Consider the following 22,593-nt stretch of genomic DNA (forward strand, 5'->3'; position numbering starts at 1 on the left):
GTTCACACGTTTTCCATAACTGTACTACAGATGCTGGAAAACTACAAGAGAATTGAGAGACCCATTTAAAGGATTGAGAACTCGTGCCCAAATAGTCTCACCCACCTGGTAGTATCTTCCATCTTCAAAGCAGCCACACTTATCCATGGACACACAGCCTTGTCCATCAAAGAAGAAGCCGTCGTTGCACTCACATCCCTCAGAAGAAGTTTCGGGACACTTGACTGGGTCGGTGATGCCAGCGCATGTTGAAGAGCAGACATCTGCAAACACTTTATAATTGCTGTTTGCCGGACACGTCATTGCTAATTATGGGTAAAAAAATTAAAAAAAGTAAATAATGAATGTACATCTCAAAGAGTATTTTCCATTTCTAGGCTCCTTTGATTTGAAAACTCTTTGGAGTTTATGTTTGCAGTGCAGGACCCCTTGGTACATGTTAACTGTCAAGTAGGTGTTCCTTCCTTAGTGCAGGAGTGTTTTTTTTTTTTTACAAACCTGGCAGAAGACATGTCCCATCTATGCTTTCAAAATAAGGTTTGAGGCCTATTGTGACTTTTGCCCAAGGGCCCTCATACACCTAGACTCAGCCATGAGCAAGACTAATAGATAGAAGGGAGGTTTTGTGTTACCAAAATTGCTGACTATAATTGCAAAATGTAGTGTGAACAGCAGCACTGGAGCACAAACAGCTGGTCCAGAAGAACATACATTTTCTTCTTACATTGGATTGTTACTTTGTATAATACTGTGTCAGCATACAACAATTCTATTGTTGAAAGAAACTCATTGTTGATCATGTGAGTTTTCTAGATCTAGACCCTCTGCAATGTCAAAAATAGAATTTTATTGATTTGCCTAATTTTGTACTAAAGAATATGTGAAGTTTTTCAAATTCAATACAAATAAATTAACTCACGGCAGAAAGCATCAGTCCTCCATGGTTGGATAGTGACCCCAGCTGCCTGGCAAGCAGCCACGTAGCTTTGAATGCTTTGGCATAGAATGTTTCCATCACCAACACCAGCGCACAGGTCATAGATGCAGTTGTTGAAGTAGGGATCAGGTTTTATGGTGGCATAACAAGCACTCAGTGGACCACCAGGTTTCTTCAAGAATCCACAATAGTTCTCTGTTTTGAAGATTTCTTCCTTTTTTTTATCACATGTTGGACAAGCATTTCCACTTCCACCACAGCCATCATCACAAGGTACACCAGGGATCTGGACCTTCCAGGAAGCGCCAAATTTGGTGGCATCTGTGGTCAGTGTCTTGTCAGGTAGCTGGAACTCATCTTTTCCATTACCATTATAATTACCACACAGGCCACCCAACTGTTCCTTGTAGTTTCCAGGAACGGTGACCATTACATGATAGCTAAGATCGTAATTGACTTGAATACCTAAGTCGGTTTCAATAATGACTCTTATGCCATGCTGATAAGCGCGGATCTTTCCATCTTCCAAGTTTACTGGGAGGTTAAAGTTTTCGCCATTAACCTATGTGGGAATTGGAAAACATACCTGTATATGATAATTAACTCTGACAGGCCTATAGTCACACCAGAATACACTGTGTAAGAGTAACAAGCTGTAAACTTACTCAAAAAGATTCTCTTTGGATCTCACCTTCTAAATCTGATCATAGGTGAAGATATTCTAAATTCTAAACTGAAATCACTATGAATTAGATCTAATAGTGTAACCCATTGGTAAATAATGTCCGGAAGACCATGGAAGGATCCATTCTATTTTCTACATGGTCCTGGAGCCTGAGTTTACCCAAAGGCCCCTCTGCTCCATAAGAAGGCACCAGTACTAATAATGCACATGGTAGGTGAGGGTTCCAATTACAGATTTTGCATTGGGGCCCATCCCAATGTTTTGAATGGGATTATGGTGGATACGTCTGAAGGCTTGATTGTTTAAAATGCACTCAAAACAGGGGAGTGCTATGTAAGGGCAATTCCTTATAGCTAAAATAGTTCAGATGGGGTAGAAGAAGGCTTCAGGGAGTTATCCTCTTGTTTCTTAAAAAAAATTCAAGTGCCTGAAAGTTCTCTTTGAAATAGGACATTTTACTCATTTATAAGTTATTGCATTTTTGCAGTACTTTAAATTAGTAACTATTTCAAGTACTTGTGTAGACTTTTCCTTTTCCCTGCAAACAAAACCTCTGTTATCCAAGATAATATGAAAAATTATCACTTACCAAGATTGTACCTCGAACTTCATACGCAAGAATGAGGTTGTATCCATAGACATCAAAAGAGACCAGTTTAGTGACTGCAACTCTTCCATTACCCCACTTCTCATTTTTAACATTAATGGCAAAAGGTACCAAGTTGTCCTTCTTTGTAATGGTTTTAGTGAGGGTGTAGGTGCAGGTGCCTTGGAAATCAAAGGCCAGCCCATCAAACGTCAGGTAGTGAGGATCACCCGCAGCAGAACACTGGGCAGAACCGACTGGGAAACATTTCTGGACTCCATTTGTGATTTTGCACTCTTCATTGGGTCCACAACTGAAAGCTTTACATTCAACAACTCCACTGGCTGTGCATACACACTGCTGGTTGCATAAACTATTGGGGAAAAATACTTCACCACTCTTGTAATATTTATCATTGTATTGGCAGCCACACTGGGAGATTGGAACGCAATCTCCACCACTCAGAATGAAGCCATCATCACATTCGCATCCCTCTGAACACCCAGGTTTGCATCCCAATGGAGGAGAAAGTGAAAGGCATGTTGGAGCACAGCCAGAGGCACATACTTCATAGTGGCTGTTCTTTGGGCAAACTGGACCTGTAGTTAAAAATAAATTGAAAAAGTTTAAATTCTTTCTGGAAATACATAACCATGTAAAAAAATCACATAGATGGTACTAAGTAGTGCAATATACTTGAAAAGTGTCAATTAAACTTACTGCAGAACTTCGAGGTTCTCCATTGGTATACGGTGACTCCAGTCTCTTGGCATAAGGTGGCATAGCTGGCAATTATCTTGCAAAGTGCATCCTCTCTACCTTCATAGAAGCAAGCATCATATACACAACTCTTAAAGTGCCCTTCTGGATCTATCTTAGCATGGCACTCACGGAAAGGTCCGTTCTTATCCTTTATGATTCCGCATCCTTGTTTGTTGTTATTGTGGCGAAGTTCCAGCTCTGCTAACTTTGAGCAATCTCCCTTGTCTTCCTCATAACAGCCAGGTACATTTTGCACCTTCCAACTGTTTCCAAAGATGGTTGGTTTTGTAGCCAACTGGTTGTTTTTCATAAGGAAATCATTATTCTTGTCATTATCAAAGTTACCACAAAGACCACAGACCACTCCAGCATAGGTGCTTGGAAGGGTGACAGCAACCCGACTTTCCCAGTTGAAGGAGACACGTATACCAAAGTTTGTCTGAAGTATGGCAAAAAAGCCTTGCTTGTAGACTGAGAGTTTGCCATTTTCAACAATAAATGGGAGGTTTGTTAGGACTCCATTAAGCTGGAAAGAGAGAGACATTAATTTGACCTATACAAAACAAGTACCACATGGTGTATATTTTGGACATTTATGGCCATAAAAACTCACCACAATCCTGTCCTTGTACTTGTTGTCGATGACTATATCAAACGTAGAGATCTTAATTTGGACGGCTGAGGTATAGGAAACAACTTTTCTGCCTCTATTTTCATTTATTACATTAACCTGGAAGTCCACCAGATCATCTGACTTCTTGCAAAGTCCTGCAAACTGGTAGATGCATGTCCCCTGGAAGTCATATTTCACACCATCAAAGGTGATGTAGTGAGGATCTCCTGATGCTGAGCAAGTGCCATATGATACAGGGTAACAATTCTGGATTCCATTTACAACAGAACATTGCTCTGAAGGCTTACACTTGGTGGCCTTGCATTCAACTTTCCTGGTTGAAGGATTACAAATGCACTGCTTCTGACACTTATTATCATCCCAAAACTTTTCATTTGGAGCGTATAATTTGCCTTGGTAGACACATCCACATCCAGTCTTTAGTATACATTTTCCTTCATCAAGGACATAGCCAGCCTTACATTGACATGACTCTACACATGAATCCGAGCATATGGAAGGTATTGCATCATCATTGCAAGTGGCAGGGCATGCTTGTGCACATAGCTTGTACTCGCTGTTCTCGGGACATTGCATTGCTGAGGACACAACATTTTATAGTTATAAAAAATATCTTGTACAATTTTATGTTTGTGTTTTAGGTATTCTAGAGAAGAAGAAATTATATAAATGTTTAAACATTGTAAAAATATGTAATCTAGCACTGAGATTAGAATATATTTGCTTTGCTTTCATGATATCAGTCACAGCGTTTGGACAAACTTGGTGCCCTTTCTGAAATATGAACACCAGACACAGCTCAAGGGAAAAGGTGGAGCTCTTCATGGAATATCAATACTAAAAGCAGCCCCTGGATAAGGGTACAGTTTTTCTGAAATATCAACACCAGACCTGGACCATGGAAAAGAGTGGTCCTCTCTAAAATATGGACATCAGACACAGCTCATGAACATGGTTCATGCTATTTCTGGAATGTCAACATCAGAAGCATCCTATTGACAGGGGTAGTGGTCTTTGTGTAAAAAAAAAATATTTTTTTAACTCTCATAAACACACTTAATTGAATGCATTTACATTAAGACAAATAAGTCTTCAACTTACGACATCCAGAAAGTTGACGCCATTCTCCAATTGAGACCTTGTTTCTTTGGCAGACATCGGCATACGTTTTTAAGCTCTGGCACAGAATCTGCTTGGAGCCTCCATTCATGCATAGATCATATACACAGTTATCCAGGTATGGTTTGGGATCTATGACAGAGTGACACTGGCGGAATGGACCATCTAAGACCTTTGAGATCAAGCCACAGCTTTGTTCACTTGAGTATGCTTTTTGAGTTTCAAGAGGGCATGTCTTGCATTCCCCATTACAGTTGTGCCAGCAGAACCTGTCTCCATCTTCGACCTTCCAACTTTTGCCAAAGTCAACTAAATTAGGCACTTGGGTACCATCTGGTGTCATTTGGTCATCGGAAGGGTTTCCATTATAGTTTCCACACAATCCATAAACACTTCCGAAAAAGCTACTGGATATGGATATTTTTAGGACTGAGTTCCAGTCATAGTATACCTTTAAGCTAAAGTCAGTTTCAATGTTGACAAAGCCACCAGATTGATACAAGCGGACCTGGCCATCATTCAGACTAATAGGAAGACGTTGTTGTTGGTTGTTCACCTGAGGAGATGAAAAAGGTTATTGGATATAATATCTATTCATTATGGAAGGTATTTATAGAACAAATGGCATCTATACTTACACCACAGAAAACTTACCCTCACAAATCCATGCTCATATCTAACAAGAGATATAGAATAATCATAGACTTGCATGGAAACATAGCTGACATAAGCCACACGAGTATTTCCCCGATTTTCATTCTTAGCTTCAATGTTAAAAGCTGGGAGGCTGCTATCACTGCCAGAGGTCTTGGCAATTGTGTAAGTGCAAGTTCCTTGGAAGTCGTAAAAGCGACCATCAAACGTGCGGTAGTGGGGGTCACCAACTGCATGACAGTAGGCTTCCGAGTCAGGAACGCATATCGGCTTTCCATTGGACATCTGACACTTCTCTTTAGCTCTGCATTTAATGGTGCTACAAGATGGACCTGAATTGACTGAAGAACAAAACAAATTAAGCAATTTAGAAAATGAGATGATCGTGGAAAATACATTGATTGGAACAAACTATCCCTCAATACTTCATCCACTCCCCCCCCCTCATTGAAACAACTGAGAAACTTACCATTAGTGCATATGGCTGGGGATCCGTAGGCGTTCATGTATGCAAATCCATAGGACAACAACAGGAAGGGTGAAGATGGATTTTCCAGAAGTTGAAAACTAAATCCTTTACCTAAACTCTTAGTGGCCCAGGAGTAATCTGTACCTGGTATTGCACTCCATGTCAGGTCTGCAGTTGGATTTTTATTATAGGTGACACTTTTGACGTCTTTGGTCCTTGCTACTAGGGAGCCGTAGTTTTCAAAATCTTGCTGACCATAGATGTAGTAAGAGGAACAGTAACTGCTCACTGGAGGAATGGTCATGAGAAGAGGGTCATATGATGTCCTACTTCTGTCTTGCCAACCAGTACAGTAGTAGATGACTTGGATTCCAGCATTGGCAGTGAGATAAAGAGGGGTTTTGACAAGGATGTCCAGCTGAATTACTTGACCTGCATTTAAGTTCTGGCTTGATTTCCTGGTTTCAACTTGATATTCAATTTTTGTTTTCTCAGCAGCCACCACAAATATGACATCAGATTTTAACTGCACAGATATTGGTGGTATGATAAAACTGGTACCCCAGCTGGGGACCGGTCTGAGCTGCTCATATACATGATTGCACATTGTGTTTTTCCTTGTACATGTGTGACCACTCAGTACTGCCACAGGTTTTTGAGATACCACACGAGTACCAGACAAGTCATCTCTACTGAGAAGCTGAAGGGCATTGTATGGATCTAGGGGGACAGTGAGCTTGCTACCAGCTGCATAGGTCTTCTCTTGGTAAGAAACTGATCCAGTCAAGAAGATTTCAACATTGGTAGGTTCTTCATAACTCACCACAGAGAACTCTTTAAATGAATCAGAAGGGCCATCTAAAGGTGTCACTATATAGTAGTCCATACCAAGATCTTCAATGGGATACACAATGCTAGTATCAGCACTTTGCAACTTGGAATTGAGAGACATAACTGAGACAGGTTTATCAGCTTTGATGCAAACCACATTGCATGACTTAGAAGTACCAGGTAACTCTGCATTGTTAGGAATCTGGACCATGAGGGTTGACCTCTCATTCACTGTCATGACTGTTTTGAAACTGGACTTGTTTATCCATATTGTTACAGTTGTGGAGGGATTGTACCCAGTGATGAAGAGCCTGAAATCACCTTTGCTGTAAGATACCTGATAGTTCTGCATAAAGACGGTGACAAATTCCGTGCCTAGTGGGCCAGCTGAACTGATTCCTATAAAGAGAGCACAAAAAATCACAAGCAATTACAACCCAATGAAAGTTTTTATGATATTTACTTGGGAAGGGACAAAATTCAGTAGGCCCTTTGCTATTTTTGCGAGGAAAGTCTAGGTTACAGGCCGTTAATATTTTGTAGGTTGTTAAAGCCTACAAAATTAATGACCACATGGAATGGCTCTTATAATAGTAACGAGTTGTTCAGGATTTACAAAGTTTGGCAAAGAGTTGAGAATGTTATAAAAGTAATCATTTGTCACTTGTACAATCTCATGCCTCTCATGTGTCATGGTTCCGGTGGTCCCTGGCTGTAACTGTTTACTTGTCCTGCAGTGATGACCTGCTGTACATGCCCGTGATAGCTGAAGTGCTGAAGTCAATCTCTGGACTCAGCATGTATATGACCACTGAGGAAACTGTTTTGCTGTAGCGGTCATGTGCTTGCATGGCATATCATCACTGCAGAGTTGTAAATAGACCTGCGGGGACCACCAGAGCATTTGTGTTGGGGGTGCAGTGCAGGTATATTGAATATAGGTTTCTTCGTTTGATCATCTTTTCTGCTCTTTGCCAATGTTTTGAAAATTCTGGACAATTCCCTTAGCTGCCAGATACAGTTTATGACCCTGGTATTAAGTTCTTTTAATGCCAAGTTACCCCCCTGGTGTACCTTGGGCCCAATGGTATCTGGGGCTGCCAACAACAGTGGAACCACAGGCAGGGGCCTGAGAGCCACATGTGACTCCCAAGCTACTAGCCGGGGAATACTTGTCTTTCTAAATGTATACAATTTTATTATTGGCACTAGGGATGAGCGAACTTCATATTTTGAAGTTCGAGTTTGTGTTCAGGTTGGGGTATATGCTGAATTGCGTTATGGATTCTGTTACCATGGACCTCTCCTGCATAACGGAAACCGGAAGGATCCGTTATGCAGGCCATTCTGTTATGCATTCCGTCACGGAATTGCATTATGGTCCGTGGTAACAGAATCCATAACGCAATTCAGCTTATATCCTGACCCGAACTTCAAAATATGAAGTTCTCTCATCCCTAATTGCCGTCATAGATGAACAATTTTAGGACCTATTATTACATGGTTTATGAACACATTACTTTAGAGATGACTTAACAAAGAGGTTTTTTTTTTCAGTACTAATTTTGAGCCCCAAACATTGGGTTGATTCTATTGCCTTGACCCGATGAAAAATATGACAAAGAATTGAGAACCAGTAACTGGTGTTCCATTCTTCGTTTATAGGACTGCTGGAGAAAGCCAAGTATAGCACTCGAATATCTACAGCTGGCCCATAGAGAATAGATGGAGCGATAATACACTTGCTCAACCTCCACTCCAATAATTTGGTGGACTTGGGACCCCCCATTCTTGTGATTGATAGGGGCCAGACCCCTACCACCAGATGCTTATCCCACAAAGTGGATACGTTTATATCCTGGGAAAAGCTCTTTACATAGGTGAGCTAAACTGTTACACTTTTTAATCCACATTTTATAAGTGACCATTGGCATCACTACATCTCGGCCTTCTTCATCTAAATTCCTCAATGACATAATTTACTATAGAAATTATGGGTTGAGTAGGATTTATTGAAAACATGGAAAGCGATCTAAGACCTGGGTCTACTGAGGCGTGTTTGTGTGATTTTCTTTGAGGCTAAGGGTACAATAAATATAATTTAAGCTTGGACTAAGTGTTTCACATAGTTTACCAGAGGGATTTGGCTTTGAGGGACAACCCTAAGTATACATACTAAGAAAACACAAGGGAAGTTAAAAGTAGTATATTCTTATATACAGTGGAATGAAGGGTGTGTGCATTATACAAACACGATGTGAGATAAGTTAAATTCCATGCCTTTTAAAGCTACATGCAACTTAAGATCGTAAATTCATTTCTCGAGATTTCTATCACAATGATTGAAAAGGCTTAGCACAGCAAATCTTGAGGTTTATCCACTGGCAAATGTTGGAAAACTAGTATTCAGAAGCAATAGAGCGTCCGATTACACCTACCATAACAAAAAGCCTGTGTGATCAATATCTACCTGCCTAGACCGGAGACATAGCTATAAGCAGGGGTGGATTGGCCATAGACTTTACAGTAGGTCGATGCCCATTGGGCTGCCTGAGCCCTCCTCACTGCCGGCCAGTGGATGTTTTTGGGGATGTATTTTGTGCTGTTGGTAGTATTTTGTGATGAACTGTGGTATATTGCCTGTTTGGGTGGTATAATGTGCCATAATATGGTATTGCTGGCCCTGTCTTCCATCAATTTGCACCCGACTCTAAAACGGGGCCACTTCTAGTATTTTTTCCAGGGCCACTTTAAGTTCCCAGTCCCTGGCTATAGGGGTTGTAGAGGGAGCCATTGAAGCCAAACCATGATACTCAAAGGAGCCTAAAGGAGCATCTGACACACAAGACACAAGCATGGTGGGAGCTTGCCAATTACTGATTTTGCAGTAGGGCCGGGGAGCACGTTGCGCTCGTGCTTGATCATGATACATAGAAATCTAGTAAAGCCCATATGAGTCCTAGAAATACAGGTAATTAACAGGAGGTAGATAACTTTATATTTTAGTACTGGACACACACAGAAGACGAAGGATCCCATAACGTATTTAAAATTACATGATATTATACAGACGTAGCAGAGTTAACACACACACTTGGTGAGTTATCACATCTAGTTAACGCTTTATGACTGTTAACTGCTGCATATGTATAATGATGCGATAGTATAGTCAGTAATATATAATACTATTGTATAGGCAGTTGTATGTCTGGTACTATTGCACCAGTACTAAACTGGATGGTACCAGTGTACTGGCACTGATATGACTGGTACTATTTTATACTAGCTGTGGCTCTTATCCTTAGAAATCATAATAAGAGAACAAGCATTTTTCTTGAATACTGGGGGGGGGGGGGGGGGGGGAAGCAGTGTTTATAGACAGAAGGAGGTTTATGGTAAAGACTAATATTTGACATACACCAGATAACAGATTTATTATCGGCAGGCAGATATTGAGTAGTAATTAGGCCTAGTTCACACGAACGTATGGCTTTTATAGTTTTTTTGCGGTCCGTTTTTCACGGATCCCTTGTTCCGTATTTTGTTTCCGTTGTGTTTCCGTTTCTGTTCCGTTTTTCCGTTCCGTTTTTCCGTATGGCATATACAGTATACAGTAATAACGTTTTCAATAGATGGTTCAGCAAAAGCGGAACGGATACGGAAGACATACGGATGCATTTCCGTATGTGTTCCGTTTTTTTTTGCGGACCCATTGACTTGAATGGAACGTGATTTGCGGGCAATAATAGGACATGTTCTATCTTTTAACGGAACGGAAAAACGGAAATACGGAAACGGAATGCATACGGAACACATTCCGTTTTTTTTGCGGAACCATTGAAATGAATGGTTCCGTATACGGACCGTATATGGAACACAAAAAAACGGCCTGTACACTCGCAAAAAAAACTTTCGTGGGAACTAGGCCTTAGTCTGTGTACTCACCACACTGAAACGCCAGGAAGGCCCACAGCAGCAGAACCGTCACCCTACCCATGACTGTGGAGAGAGGAAGGCAAGGCGCTTGTTAATACCTCTGCTGTAGGAGAAATATGAACTACACAGTGCAGCTAATAAATAAAAATATAATTGGGAGTTCATTCATTTGTTGTCTCCATTCACATCCAAAGCTGCTTTCATTAATGTGGCTAGTTGCCTTTGGAAATAGTCAGCAGTTTTGCTTCAACCTGCTGTCAGACATTGATGTGACAGCTGATCTCCAGTCCTGCGGCTCCAACCGTGCTCTCCTCTATGGCAATAGTAAAACAGCTGCTCTGGATGTGAATGGAGAAGAAGACCAGGGCAAAAGAAGTAAAACAAAATATGTCAACTTGTGTTTTCCTTTGTTAAGAGTAATAACATAGTAGTAGGTTTACCTGTCAAAGGTGCAGCTTCCAGACCTTGGGCCCCCAGTGGCCCCCAACTCATCATTTAGATTTGAAGGACTCCTTGCATAGTAATGAAGCTCTGTTTACAGTTTTAGGCCGCAGAGCTGAGTTTGCAATGGTGTCACGGCATTGACAGACTCTGTTCTGCTACAATGGTTAACTCAGCTCTGCTGCATCCCTAGGCTGGCTATATTACCCAAAGACTAGGCCAGGGATCGGCAACCTCCGGCACTCCAGCTGCTGTGAAACTACAACTCCCAGCATGCAAACTGATCCGGCTGCTCTTCTAACTCCCATAGAAGTGAATGAAGCATTCTGGGAGTTGTAGTTTCAGAACAGCTGGCGTGCTGGAGGTTGCTGATGCCTGGAGTTGGGTAATGCGTAGACACCAGCTTGCAATGTTACTTGCCAAACTGGCTAATAGAAGGGGTCCTGATGATGACCCCCCCCCCATCTCCAATAATAATGGACAACCCCTTTTAATCAGATTGTTGACTCTCATAATCTCAATCTTGCAGATCTGAAGGCTTTATGATGATTACTCAGGATAATCGTTACCTGAGGAGCGACCATTGATTGTAAATGTACAGAAAATCCAACAAAACTTCACTTTCTATGGCAAACATCAGGTAAATCATTAAAGGAAAGTCAATGTGTCATTTATTAAGTCGTAAAATTTTGTTCTGATGGTGGAGCCCCAGCCCCCCACTCTTCTCAGCTAAAAACTCATTACAAACAGCGCCCCTAGTGGAAGCAGTAAGGTACTGATGCTGCACTGCCTTAAAGTGTAACTGTCATTCTTTTTTTTTATTTTTGTAACGTATAGGTGCAGTGATGCTGAACATTTTTGTAATATACCTTAATTACTAAAATCTTACATTTCTATTAGAAAAATAGCTCTAAAGTGGCCCATTTTGAGCCTTAGCAACGCTCCTCTCTCTTCTGTTTACATAACACAGACAGTGATGAGAAAGTCTCCACAGTTATGTAAACAGAAGAGAGAGGAGCGCTGCTAAGGCTCAAAATGGGCCACTTTAGAGCTATTTTTCTAATAGAAATGTAAGATTTTAGTAATTAATATATATTACAAAAATGGTCAGCATCACTGCGCCTATACATTACAAAAAAATAAATAAAAACTGACAGTTACACTTTAAGAAGTCATGGACATAGCTGGTGATCCCAGTGACAAAATATAAGGAATATTGCTTATGATATATCATTAGGTTCATCTAAACCTAAAGATAGTGGGGCAGCCTCTGTCACCCTGTCAGCCCCCCTGAAGGATGATCATGAGATGCCAATGAGTTTCTATGGGCCTAAGAGGCTGCTTGTCAGTATTACACTAACAGGTATAATGTACTGCACTATAGGATTATTTTAGTGGATTGCATGTTCTAGTTCCCTACAGGGATTAAAAAAAGGAGCACATTTATTAAGACCAGCATTTTAGACGCGGGTCTTAATAACCTCTATAGCTGGCGGTGGATCCGCTGAAATTATGAAGAGGCGCCGGCCTCTCCATAACTTCGGCGCATCCAGTGCCAGTTCTTAATGTAAAACAACTTCCGAGCTGTTTTACCTTTAGACCATTTTCTATGCCCAAGGGCTCATGCACACGACCGTATATATTTTGCGGTCTGCAAAAATGGATCCGCAAAAAATACGGATGGCTTCTGTGTGCATTCCGTGTTTTGCGGAACAGAACAGCTGCCCCAAATAGAACAGTCCTTTCATTGTCCATAATGCGGACAATAATAGTACATATTCTATTTTTTACGGAACAGACCTACGGACATACGGAAATGGAATGCACACGGAGTAACTTCCGTTTTTTTGGGCGGACCCATTGAAGAGAATGGTTCCGCATACAGGTTCCGCAAAAAAATAAATACAGAACAGACATGGAAAGAAAATACGTTCATGTGCATGAGTCCTAAAACTGAAATAAAATGTCCCCTTCCCCACCCACCCCACAACCACAATTTTAGACCTGGCTTGAGTGGGAAGAAGTCACAGATGGTGGCGCAAATGACCCCCAAAAGGTTTTAAAAAAAGGTTAAGTGCAAAAAAAAAAGTTTTGTTTTAAAAAAAGTATAGTGCAAAAATATAAAAAAATAATAAAGCCATAAAAACTAGAGAAATTTTTTATCACTGTTACCGCATTGATCAGTAAAATAAAATGAACGTATTTTTGAGACCACAAGGTAAATGTCGTAAAAACAAAACCTTAAAAACAAATCCCAACTAATTGTAGAATCACTATATTTTTTTCCAGTTCCACTGATAGATATGTAGTCACACTAATCGCGCAATAGCTGTCTTGGCAAGGATCACAGGGCAATCGCAACTGCTGGATTTTTTGCAATTCAAGAGTCCCACTCGCAGCACACGTGCGACTCACGCTGTGACCCTACTCATTTATTTGGGGCTTCCGCCACACTGCGATGGCCGGCGATCCTGGCCACGACAGCTGTTGTAACCGGTGTCTCTCTGTAGCTCTGCCCTGATAGAAGTTTTTTCAGTCGATTGTTATTAAAAAAAATACTAGTTCCAGAAAAAAAAACAAGCCCCTCTTCTGCTGACTGAAGAATTAAAACCTTACACAGTGGTGCAAAATTTGCAGTGACCTCAAGGCCTAATATAATGTTCATGGTAAGGGTTTAAAGGGCAAGTGCACCCACAAATAATTCAAGCCCTTCTGATTTCCAACTCCGTAGATTGACAAAACAAGATTTCCATCTCTAAATTCTAGGCAAAAAGCCACTGGGATCAACATAATTTGCTTAGAATAATAGAAGGAGATTTTTAAAACTAATACAAGGGAAAAAGAGGAGATGTCCACAGCAACCAATAAGATTCTTTCTTTCTTGCATTTTTAAAAAGAGCTAGAATTTGATTGTTTGTCACCTGTATTTATCACGCTTCACTTGCACTGATAAGTTTCCTTTATAGCATGTGAGAACTTTTGTAATGAATGGTGCAGATGGGATTCTCTAAAGCACCTGAACCCCTTTCGTCTGACCAGGCAGTGGCCCAAGTCCACAGAACTTAGCAGTATCTTGCTTGGTTGTAATCTTCCTTTAAGGGATGGGGAGGGTCTGGGAACAATGAACCTATGGATTACTGGATTATTCATGAAAATCCCTGGATATTCTGGACGCAACCTTGCAATATTAGCAGAGATTTAGGCTGAAGTATAAAATTACAGCTCAGGGTGTCAGATACAGTGCCTTAATCCTAATCCCATAATTCCCAACACCTCAAGGAAACCAACACAAAGAAGAGCCTAATAACAAACCAAACTATACAAACCAATGTAGCATTCCATGACAGTGAATAATGGCATGGAGAGTCCACGAGAGCAGGAGGCACTTTTATTTAAAGGCTTTCTGCTCCCTTTTATAGAACATAATTGGGAGTGGGGAACATCCTTCCTCTATGAAGTTCATGAGATAACCCCTGTAAGATGAGACATGGAAGAATTTTACTTAAAGAGGACCTTTCACTTGTAAAAACAATGTGAACTAAGTATGCTGACATATAGAGCGGCGCCCGGGGATCTCACTGCACTTACTATTATCAGCGGGCGCCGCTCCGTTCTCCCGTTATGCCCTCCGGTACCTTTGCTCTGTAAGTTATAGTAGGCGGTGTCTTCCCTTATCCTGTGGGCGTCTCCTTCTCCTAGGCTGCAGCGCTGGCCAATCGCAGCGCACAGCTCACAGCCTGGGAGTTTTTTTTCTCCCAGGCTGTGAGCTGTGCGCTGCGATTGGCCAGCGTTGCAGCCTAGGAGAAGGAGACGCCCACAGGACAAGGGAAGACACCGCCTACTATAACTTACAGAGCAAAGGTACCGGAGGGCATAACGGGAGAACGGAGCGGCGCCCGGGGATAATAGTAAGTGCAGTGAGATCCCCGGGCGCCGCTCTATATGTCAGCATACTTAGTTCACATTGTTTTTACAAGTGAAAGGTCCTCTTTAAAGGGGCATCCGGGCATGGTTGGCTATCTTTGGAACCACCATAGAAGTGAAAGGAGAGAGCTGACCATGCACGGCCACCTCTCCATTTACAGCAACTATGAGATGGGGCCCCGATCTTGGGATGGGTGTGGGTCTCAGTCCTATGGAATGTACATTTATGGCATATCCTATGGATACACCCAGGGCTGTATTAACACTGGGGCAATTAGAGTAACTGCCCCAGGCCTTGTTTTCCAAATTTCGGGCTCAAATACCCAAAAACCATGAGAATGTGTCCCATTCTTGAGATGGGTGTAGGCCCCAGTCTTATTGGATGACCATTTATGGCATATCCTGTGGATCACCAAGAGCCTTATTAGTGCAGTTGGAGCACCTGCTCTAGGCCCTGCTTTCCAAATTGCCTAGGGGAGGTCTCAAATGCCCGAAAAACCATGAGAACGGGCCCCAATCTTAAGATGAGTGTAGCTCCCAGTCCTATTGGATGAATTGCAAAAATGGTCAGCACCTGACTTCCAGTTCGTCGGCACGGGAAAGGAATCACTCCAATGGAAATGTAGCAAAAAAAAACAGCGGACGCTGATCTCACGTACAGGACTCATCTCAGGTTAATTTGCATATGTATAAAATCATTTTTTTTACACAATAAAAGCACAGAGCTATGGGGACTGGATATTGCATATGTGCTGGCGGCGATCTAGAAGCCCATGTCCTCAGCTCTACTGTATACCCAAAATCCCGGTGACAGGTTCCCTTTAAGGCCTCTTGCAAACTAACGTTTTTTTTTTCCAGTTTACGTTCAGTTTTTTGCGGTCCGTATACGGACTGCATATGGAACCATTCAGTTCAATGGATCCGCAAAAAAACGGAAGGTACTCCGTATGCCTTCTGTTTCCGTATTTCCGTTCCAAGATAGAACGTGTCCTATTATTGTCCGCATAACGGACAAGGATAGTACTGTTCTATAGGGGGCCAGCTGTTCCGTATTTTGTGCGGATTCGTTTTTTTGCGGACCGCAAAATACTGAAAAAGCCATACGGTCGTGTGCAAGAGTCCTAACTCATAAGCATATGAACATAGATCTTATATCAGATGAGAAATTTCGTATTCTTGATTCAATCCCCTGGGTTGCAATGTCCCCAGGGTATGAATCCAGAACGCCTCTCTGCGCAACAGTTGTGTTTTAATATCACCTCCTCTTCTATGTTGTCTAACTTGTTCCAAGACCTGGAACCTAAGTTGAGAGATCGAATTAGGTGATTTATGGAAGTGAGCTGACAATGGTAACAGCAAGTTGTCAGTACGTATGTTTGACTTGTGTTTACATCGATTGTATCGTTTCCCCTATGTAAGCCAAGCCACACGGGCACTTGATCATGTATACTACATCAATGGAGTGGTTCACTACCATAGCAACTCATTATCACAGTCAGCTGTGGGTGTTTTATGTCAGAGAGGAGACATTTGGATAGGTTTTTAAGGCTACACATTACTCTGTTTGTAATGAGCTGATGAAGGCTGGACGGGCCGATACGCAACCTCAATATGTATCTGCACTGATGAAATAAAGAAAGAGATGTTTTGAAGACAAAGAGCGTCCGCTGGGAATTTTTGCTACAGTCATATTGGATGGACATTTATGGCATATCCTGTGGATCCAACCAGGGCCATATTAACACTGGTGCAGTTGGAGCACCTGCTCTAGACCATGCTTTCCAAGTTGCTTGGGGGAGGGCCAGAAAACCCAAAAAGCACTGGTATTAGAATATCTTTGCCAGCGTCCACAGCAGGGGATCACACAGACAGCAGATAACTTGTCTGCACTGCCACCACTGTTGAAGAGTCAGCAATGTCACTTTGCCTGCCTCATAGACCTCCCAGCAGGCCTGGACTGGTGGCCTAGTCTGTTCACTTACATGACTTAAATGAAACTGCACTGATCATGCAGGTGACCAGAAACGGGTTCACTGATGCCACTTTAATGCAGTGACAGGGTCAGATGGATAATATATCCTGAATTTGTTTGTGACACCAATTGCAGCGTGCGCATGGTACTATACCAGGGCCCTTCAAAGGTGTTATAGGTGCACGTCCCACATTAGGAATGCCAGAGTGGTGTAATAGCCTATAATGTCTCTGTAGGATAGTGATAATTGTGTCATGGTGTCTCCTACCTGGGTACGGCTGGACTCCTGGCTCACTTGCAATAAATTTAAGTGTAGTCATAGTTGGACCAATAGAGGAATTTTGCAAAAGAAATGATGTCCAGACCTTTAGATGAAGTTCAAACATTTCTTTACTTGGGCTAACTTTCATCCAAGCAGTATACAGCTTTGGTCTCTTGGTCCCAGCAGGTTTTGGCAATCATTGGCAGAAATGAATGCTTCTGCTTTAAATGTGGAGCTTGCAGGATAAAACGTCTGCTTGGTAGCTCTGTAATTGAGGCAGGGTTAGCTTCTGCACTTATCTGGTACCTTTTGCTGTATGGGGACAGCTTCTCCTAGGCACTGAACTTCTCTCACAGATGGATTCTCAGGGGATGCTTTCTTCCTGGAACTCTGGAGGTTGTCTGTAGTTTTCTGCTTTCTTTATCCAGCTGAGCTGAAGGTGCTCAAGCTGGGTATATGGCAAAGTCTCAGCCGAGACTAGTTCCTTGCTGTCTTCCCTAAGAAGGGGTTCTCCTGAATACTATCACACAGCTTTCCCCAACAGGGGTGGCTGGTACACTGACCCTAACTTCCTTCTCCACCCATGCTGCAGGATGTGGGACCAGCCCACCTCTCCACAGAGGGGGAGCTAACCTGGAATAATCAATTCCAGCTCAGATACACTAGACTGTGACTTGTACCTGTCAATGTGTTGCTGCCACCTACTGGTAACCAGGAAAATTACATGAACAATTACTTTTAACATAGATTTATATGCACATTTGTGGAAGACATAATATAAATTACATCTGATGACAGTATAAAGGCTCTTAGGAGATAGTAGCGGGGTAGAGGCGTGTACTAACACAACTCTGGGGTGTTACACAAGACCTACTGGAGATGTTTGGCCCTGTCATCAAGTGGCAGGGGGAGCGTCCTCCGCTTCGGGGACACCCCGCCGCAGGTGCAGGACACTGCTTGATGGAGCTAGAGCTAGGATTACATTCACCACCTAAACCCTGTTATTCCCCTATATAAAAGGTATAACTTTGCAGCATGCTAAGCTCAAACTAAATATTGGTGGTGGTAAATTATAGGACTCCATTGAATGTGCCGTTCTAGGAACTCCTTTGATCTTCCTTCTACACCCCAAAACCATCCTCTAAATTTGGATAGCTTTAAATCTACTACTTCAGCAAGTAGCATTTATCATGTAGAAAAAGTTAATACCAGGCACTTACTAATGTATTGTTATTGCCCATATTACTTCCTCTGCTGGTGGGATTAATTTTTCCATCACATTATACACTTCTCATTTCCATGGTTATGACCACTCTGCAATACAGCATTGGTGACCGTGCTTTCACACTATAGAAAAAAGCGCCAGCCTTTCTGGTGGCCGGGACCATAGGAGTGCACATAGGCCAGTGCTTTTTCCTATAGGGTGCAAGCACGGCCACCAATGCAGGATTGCAGAGTGGTCGTAATCCTGGAAACGCGCAGTGTATAATATAATGGAAAAATGAATCCAGCCAGCAAACGGAAGCAATATAAGTGGCTTGTATTAACTTTGTGTACATGATAAGCCCTTTAAGCTTACTAGAGATATTCTCTACCTCATGGGTATAGTTCCATTTTCGCCTCTTCCTATATACTAGCTAAGCTTCATTATCCCAGGGATAAATCGTTCTACACGGGAACATGAAGGCATGCAGAAAATCAGAGATAAACTAGATAAGATGCGACTAAAATCCAGCTCAGAGATGGCAAGGCAATGCCGCACACTCCAGCACGGATACGCGGTGAGTTCGCAAAAAAAAGGAACTGGATCCAGTGAGTAAAAATCAAAAATTTTCTGTATTCCATATTAAATATTAAAATAACGTACATAGTCAGTGACCAGCAGTCTGATGCGTTTCGATTGAAAGACCTTACTCATAGACTAAGGTCAGTAAGGTCTTTTGACCGAAACACGTCAGCTTGCTGGACACTGACTCTCTGTGATTTTCTAATATTTGATATGGAATACAGAAGATTTTAGATTTTTACTCCCTTGATCCAGTTCCTTTTTTTTTGCTTGGATAAACTTGATAGCCCTGTTTGCATAAGTTCTCAGGATTGGCCATCACTATCTGATCGGTGGGAGTGTGATACACCATACCCCCCACCAAGCGGTTGTTCTGCAGTAGCTCCAATGCTGGAACCATCCATTGTGCAGTAGACGGAGCTGGATACCACTTTGATGACGCAACCAGCTCCATTCATTGCACAACGGATGGAGATGATTAGTTCCAGTGTTACAGCTGTTTGACAGGGGTGGCAATCAGTGATGACCTGTCCCAAAGATAGGCCAATTCTTGTAAAGGATTGCACATGCCCTCTGGGGAATCTAACCTCAATCTCGCCCTTTTCCAAAAACAGCTTACCTTTTTTATTCACTGACTTCTTCTGCCAAAGGGGGAATCTCTTCAATTTAGGAAGTGTTTTGGACATACTTGCCTATTCCCCATAGAAGAATGAGGCGAGCCCCATCTTGGGTTAAAAAAAAAAGTCTCTAAAGGCATTCTACACTGGGAAGTTGGTAGGAATATCCTCCTCTGCTGGTATATCTTTGACTCAGTGGTGGCATCAGCCATATTCTATGGTGTGGTTTGTTGGGGGAGCAGCTTATCTGTGGCTGAGAGACAGAGATTAGTTAAGCTCATTAACGAGGCCAGCTCTGTCCTAGGTTGTTCCCTTGATCCAGTGCAGGAGGTGGGTGACAGAAGACCTCAAGCAAAATTAACATCACTGTTAGGCCTCATGCACACGACAGTATTTTTTCACAGTCCGCAAAATGGGGTTCCGTTGGTCCATGATCCGTGACCGTTTTTTCGTCCGTGGGTCTTCCTTGATTTTTGGAGGATCCACGGACATGGAAAAAAAAGTTGTTTTGGTGTCCGCCTGGCCGTGCGGAGCCAAACGGATCCGTCCTGACTTACAATGCAAGTCAATGTGGACGGATCCGTTTGACGTTGACACAATATGGTGCAATTGCAAACGGATCCGTCCCCCATTGACTTTCAATGTAAAGTCAGGAGTTAATATACCATAGGATCAGAGTTTTCTCAAATCCGATGGTATATTTTAACTTGAAGCGTCCCCATCACCATGGGAACACCTCTATGTTAGAATATACCATCGGATTTGAGTTACAGCATGAAAACTCATATCCGACAGTATATTCTAACACAGAGGCATTCTCATAGTGATTGGGACGCTTCAAGTTAGAATATACTACGAACTGTGTACATGACTGCCCCCTGTTGCCTGGCAGCACCCGATCTCTTACAGGGGGCTGTGATCAGCACAATTAACCCCTCAGGTGCTGCACCTGAAGGGGTTAATTGTGCGTATCATAGCCCCCTGTAAGAGATCAGGGGCTGCCAGGCAGCAGGGGGCAGACCCCCCTCCCTCCCCAGTTTGAATATCATTGGTGGCCAGTGTGCGCCCCCCCCCCCCCGGCCCCCACTCCCTCCCTCCCTCTATTGTATTATCATTGGTGGCCAGTGTGCGCCCCCCCTCCCTCCCTCTATTGTATTATCATTGGTGGCCAGTGTGCGCCCCCCCGGCCCCCCCTCCCTCCCTCTATTGTATTATCATTGGTGGTCAGTGTGTGGGAGCTCCTCCTACTGGTAAGTGACAGATCATTAAGCAATGCGCCGCACAGACCTGTCACTTACGAGTAGGAGGAGCTCCCGGCCGGTCACAGACAGCGCAGCAGGTAAGTATGATGCGTCTAATATTGCAAAGTAACCATGGCAACCAGGACTGCAGTAGCATCCTGGTTGCCATGGTTACCGATCAGAGCCCCAGCGATTAAACTGGGACTCCGATCGGAACTCTCCGCTGCCACCAATGATCGGGGGGGGGGGGGGGGAGAGGGGAGGCCGCACACTGGCCACCAATGATATTAATACAATAGAGGGGGACAGGGGCGCACACTGGCCACCAATGATAATACAATAAAGGGAGGGAGGGGGGCCGGGGGGGGGGCGCACTGGCCACCAATGATATTAATACAATAGAGGGAGGGGGGCCGGGGGGGCCGCACTGCTAGAGGGAGGGGGGTCTGCCCCCTGCTGCCTGGAAGCCCCTGATCTCTTACAAAGGGCTATGATACGCACAATTAATCCCTTCAGGTGCGGCACCTGAGAGGTTAATTGTGCGGATCAAAGCCCCCTGTAAGAAATCGGGTGCTGCCAGGCAGCAGGGGGCAGTCATGTACACAGTTCGTAGTATATTCTAACTAGAAGCGTCCCCATCACTATGGAAACGCCTCTGTGTTAGAATATACTGTCGGATTTGAGTTTTCACGAAGTGAAAACTCAGCTCTGAAAAAGCTTTTATGCAGACGGATCTTCGGATCCGTCTGTATGAAAATAGCCAACGGACACAGATCACGGACACGGATGCCAATCTTGTGTGCATCCTTGTTTTTTCACGGTCCCATTGACTTGAATGGGTCCGTGAACCGTTGTCCGTCAAAAAAATAGGACAGGTCATATTTTTTTGACGAACAGGATACACGGATCACGTAGGCGGATGACAAACGGTGCATTTTCCGAGTCTTCAACGGACCCATTGAAAGTCAATGGGTCCGCAGAAAATCACGGAAAACGGAACAACGGCCACGGGTGCACACAACGGTCGTGTGCATGAGGCCTTAGACAATGTCCTCCTTCAGTGACAGACTGCTGCATCCTAGGTGCACGAAGGAACGTGATCGGAGGTCCTTCCTCTCAGCAGCGGTTAGGATTTATAACCACCACTGTTCCCAGAAACCCAGTAGTGAATTTTTTAAGTAAATTCTGTGTTATGTTTTTCTTGTATTTTTACTCTTTAATTTCTAATTACTCTTATTTTTGCTCCTGTTGTGAATGTGATTGCTGCTGTTATGTCAACATTTCCCCACTGAGGGACAATAAAGGGATTTTCTTCCTCTTCTTCTTTCTTCTTCTTCTTCTTCTATATCATCACTTCTAGAATTGCTAAATCAAGTAATCGATGCTCGGAGTTCTACCGGCCAAAACTGAACTTTTCTATTTGTGGTGGAGCTGTCCTATAGTTTAATCTTTTTCAGTCTGACTTCTTTGCATTTATTTCTCAGGATGGCCATACACATTAATCTCAAGTTATTCAAAACGATCAATTTCGACAAAAATAATCAACAATGAAATTTAGCAACAAACTAACATTTCAGCTGACCGATCCTTTATCGGCTGAAAAGAAGCCGCGCCTTTCTTATGAAAGTTGAATAAAAGTTAAAATAAAAATCTTTTGTTCAAAGAAAGATCATTCACGGACAAAAGATCTTTAAGGGAAAGAGCTTCCCAGAAAGATCTTCTGTCCATTGCCTGGTG

General features: G+C 42.8%; 2 protein-coding genes across 2 annotated transcripts; both read right to left on the reverse strand.

Annotated features, from left to right (window-relative positions):
* Positions 1-605: 605 nt before the first annotated feature.
* LOC120986814 (IgGFc-binding protein-like) lies at positions 606-3,299 on the reverse strand. Its single transcript, XM_040415519.1, has 3 exons — positions 2,929-3,299; positions 2,212-2,807; positions 606-1,499 (listed from the first exon to the last, which is right to left on the reverse strand). Exons 1-3 carry the CDS (start codon positions 3,278-3,280, stop codon positions 897-899), a joined length of 1,551 nt encoding a protein of 516 aa, XP_040271453.1. The 5' UTR covers positions 3,281-3,299; the 3' UTR covers positions 606-896.
* A 181-nt stretch (positions 3,300-3,480) lies between these two features.
* Positions 3,481-19,684, reverse strand: LOC120985575 (IgGFc-binding protein-like). Its single transcript, XM_040413626.1, has 6 exons — positions 19,618-19,684; positions 5,847-7,076; positions 5,378-5,718; positions 4,706-5,279; positions 3,603-4,182; positions 3,481-3,496 (listed from the first exon to the last, which is right to left on the reverse strand). Exons 1-6 carry the CDS (start codon positions 19,682-19,684, stop codon positions 3,481-3,483), a joined length of 2,808 nt encoding a protein of 935 aa, XP_040269560.1.
* Between the last annotated feature and the right edge of the window lie 2,909 nt (positions 19,685-22,593).

This window comes from Bufo bufo, chromosome 1 (genome assembly GCF_905171765.1).
Source record: "Bufo bufo chromosome 1, aBufBuf1.1, whole genome shotgun sequence".
In the NCBI taxonomy this organism is placed as follows: domain Eukaryota; kingdom Metazoa; phylum Chordata; class Amphibia; order Anura; family Bufonidae; genus Bufo; species Bufo bufo.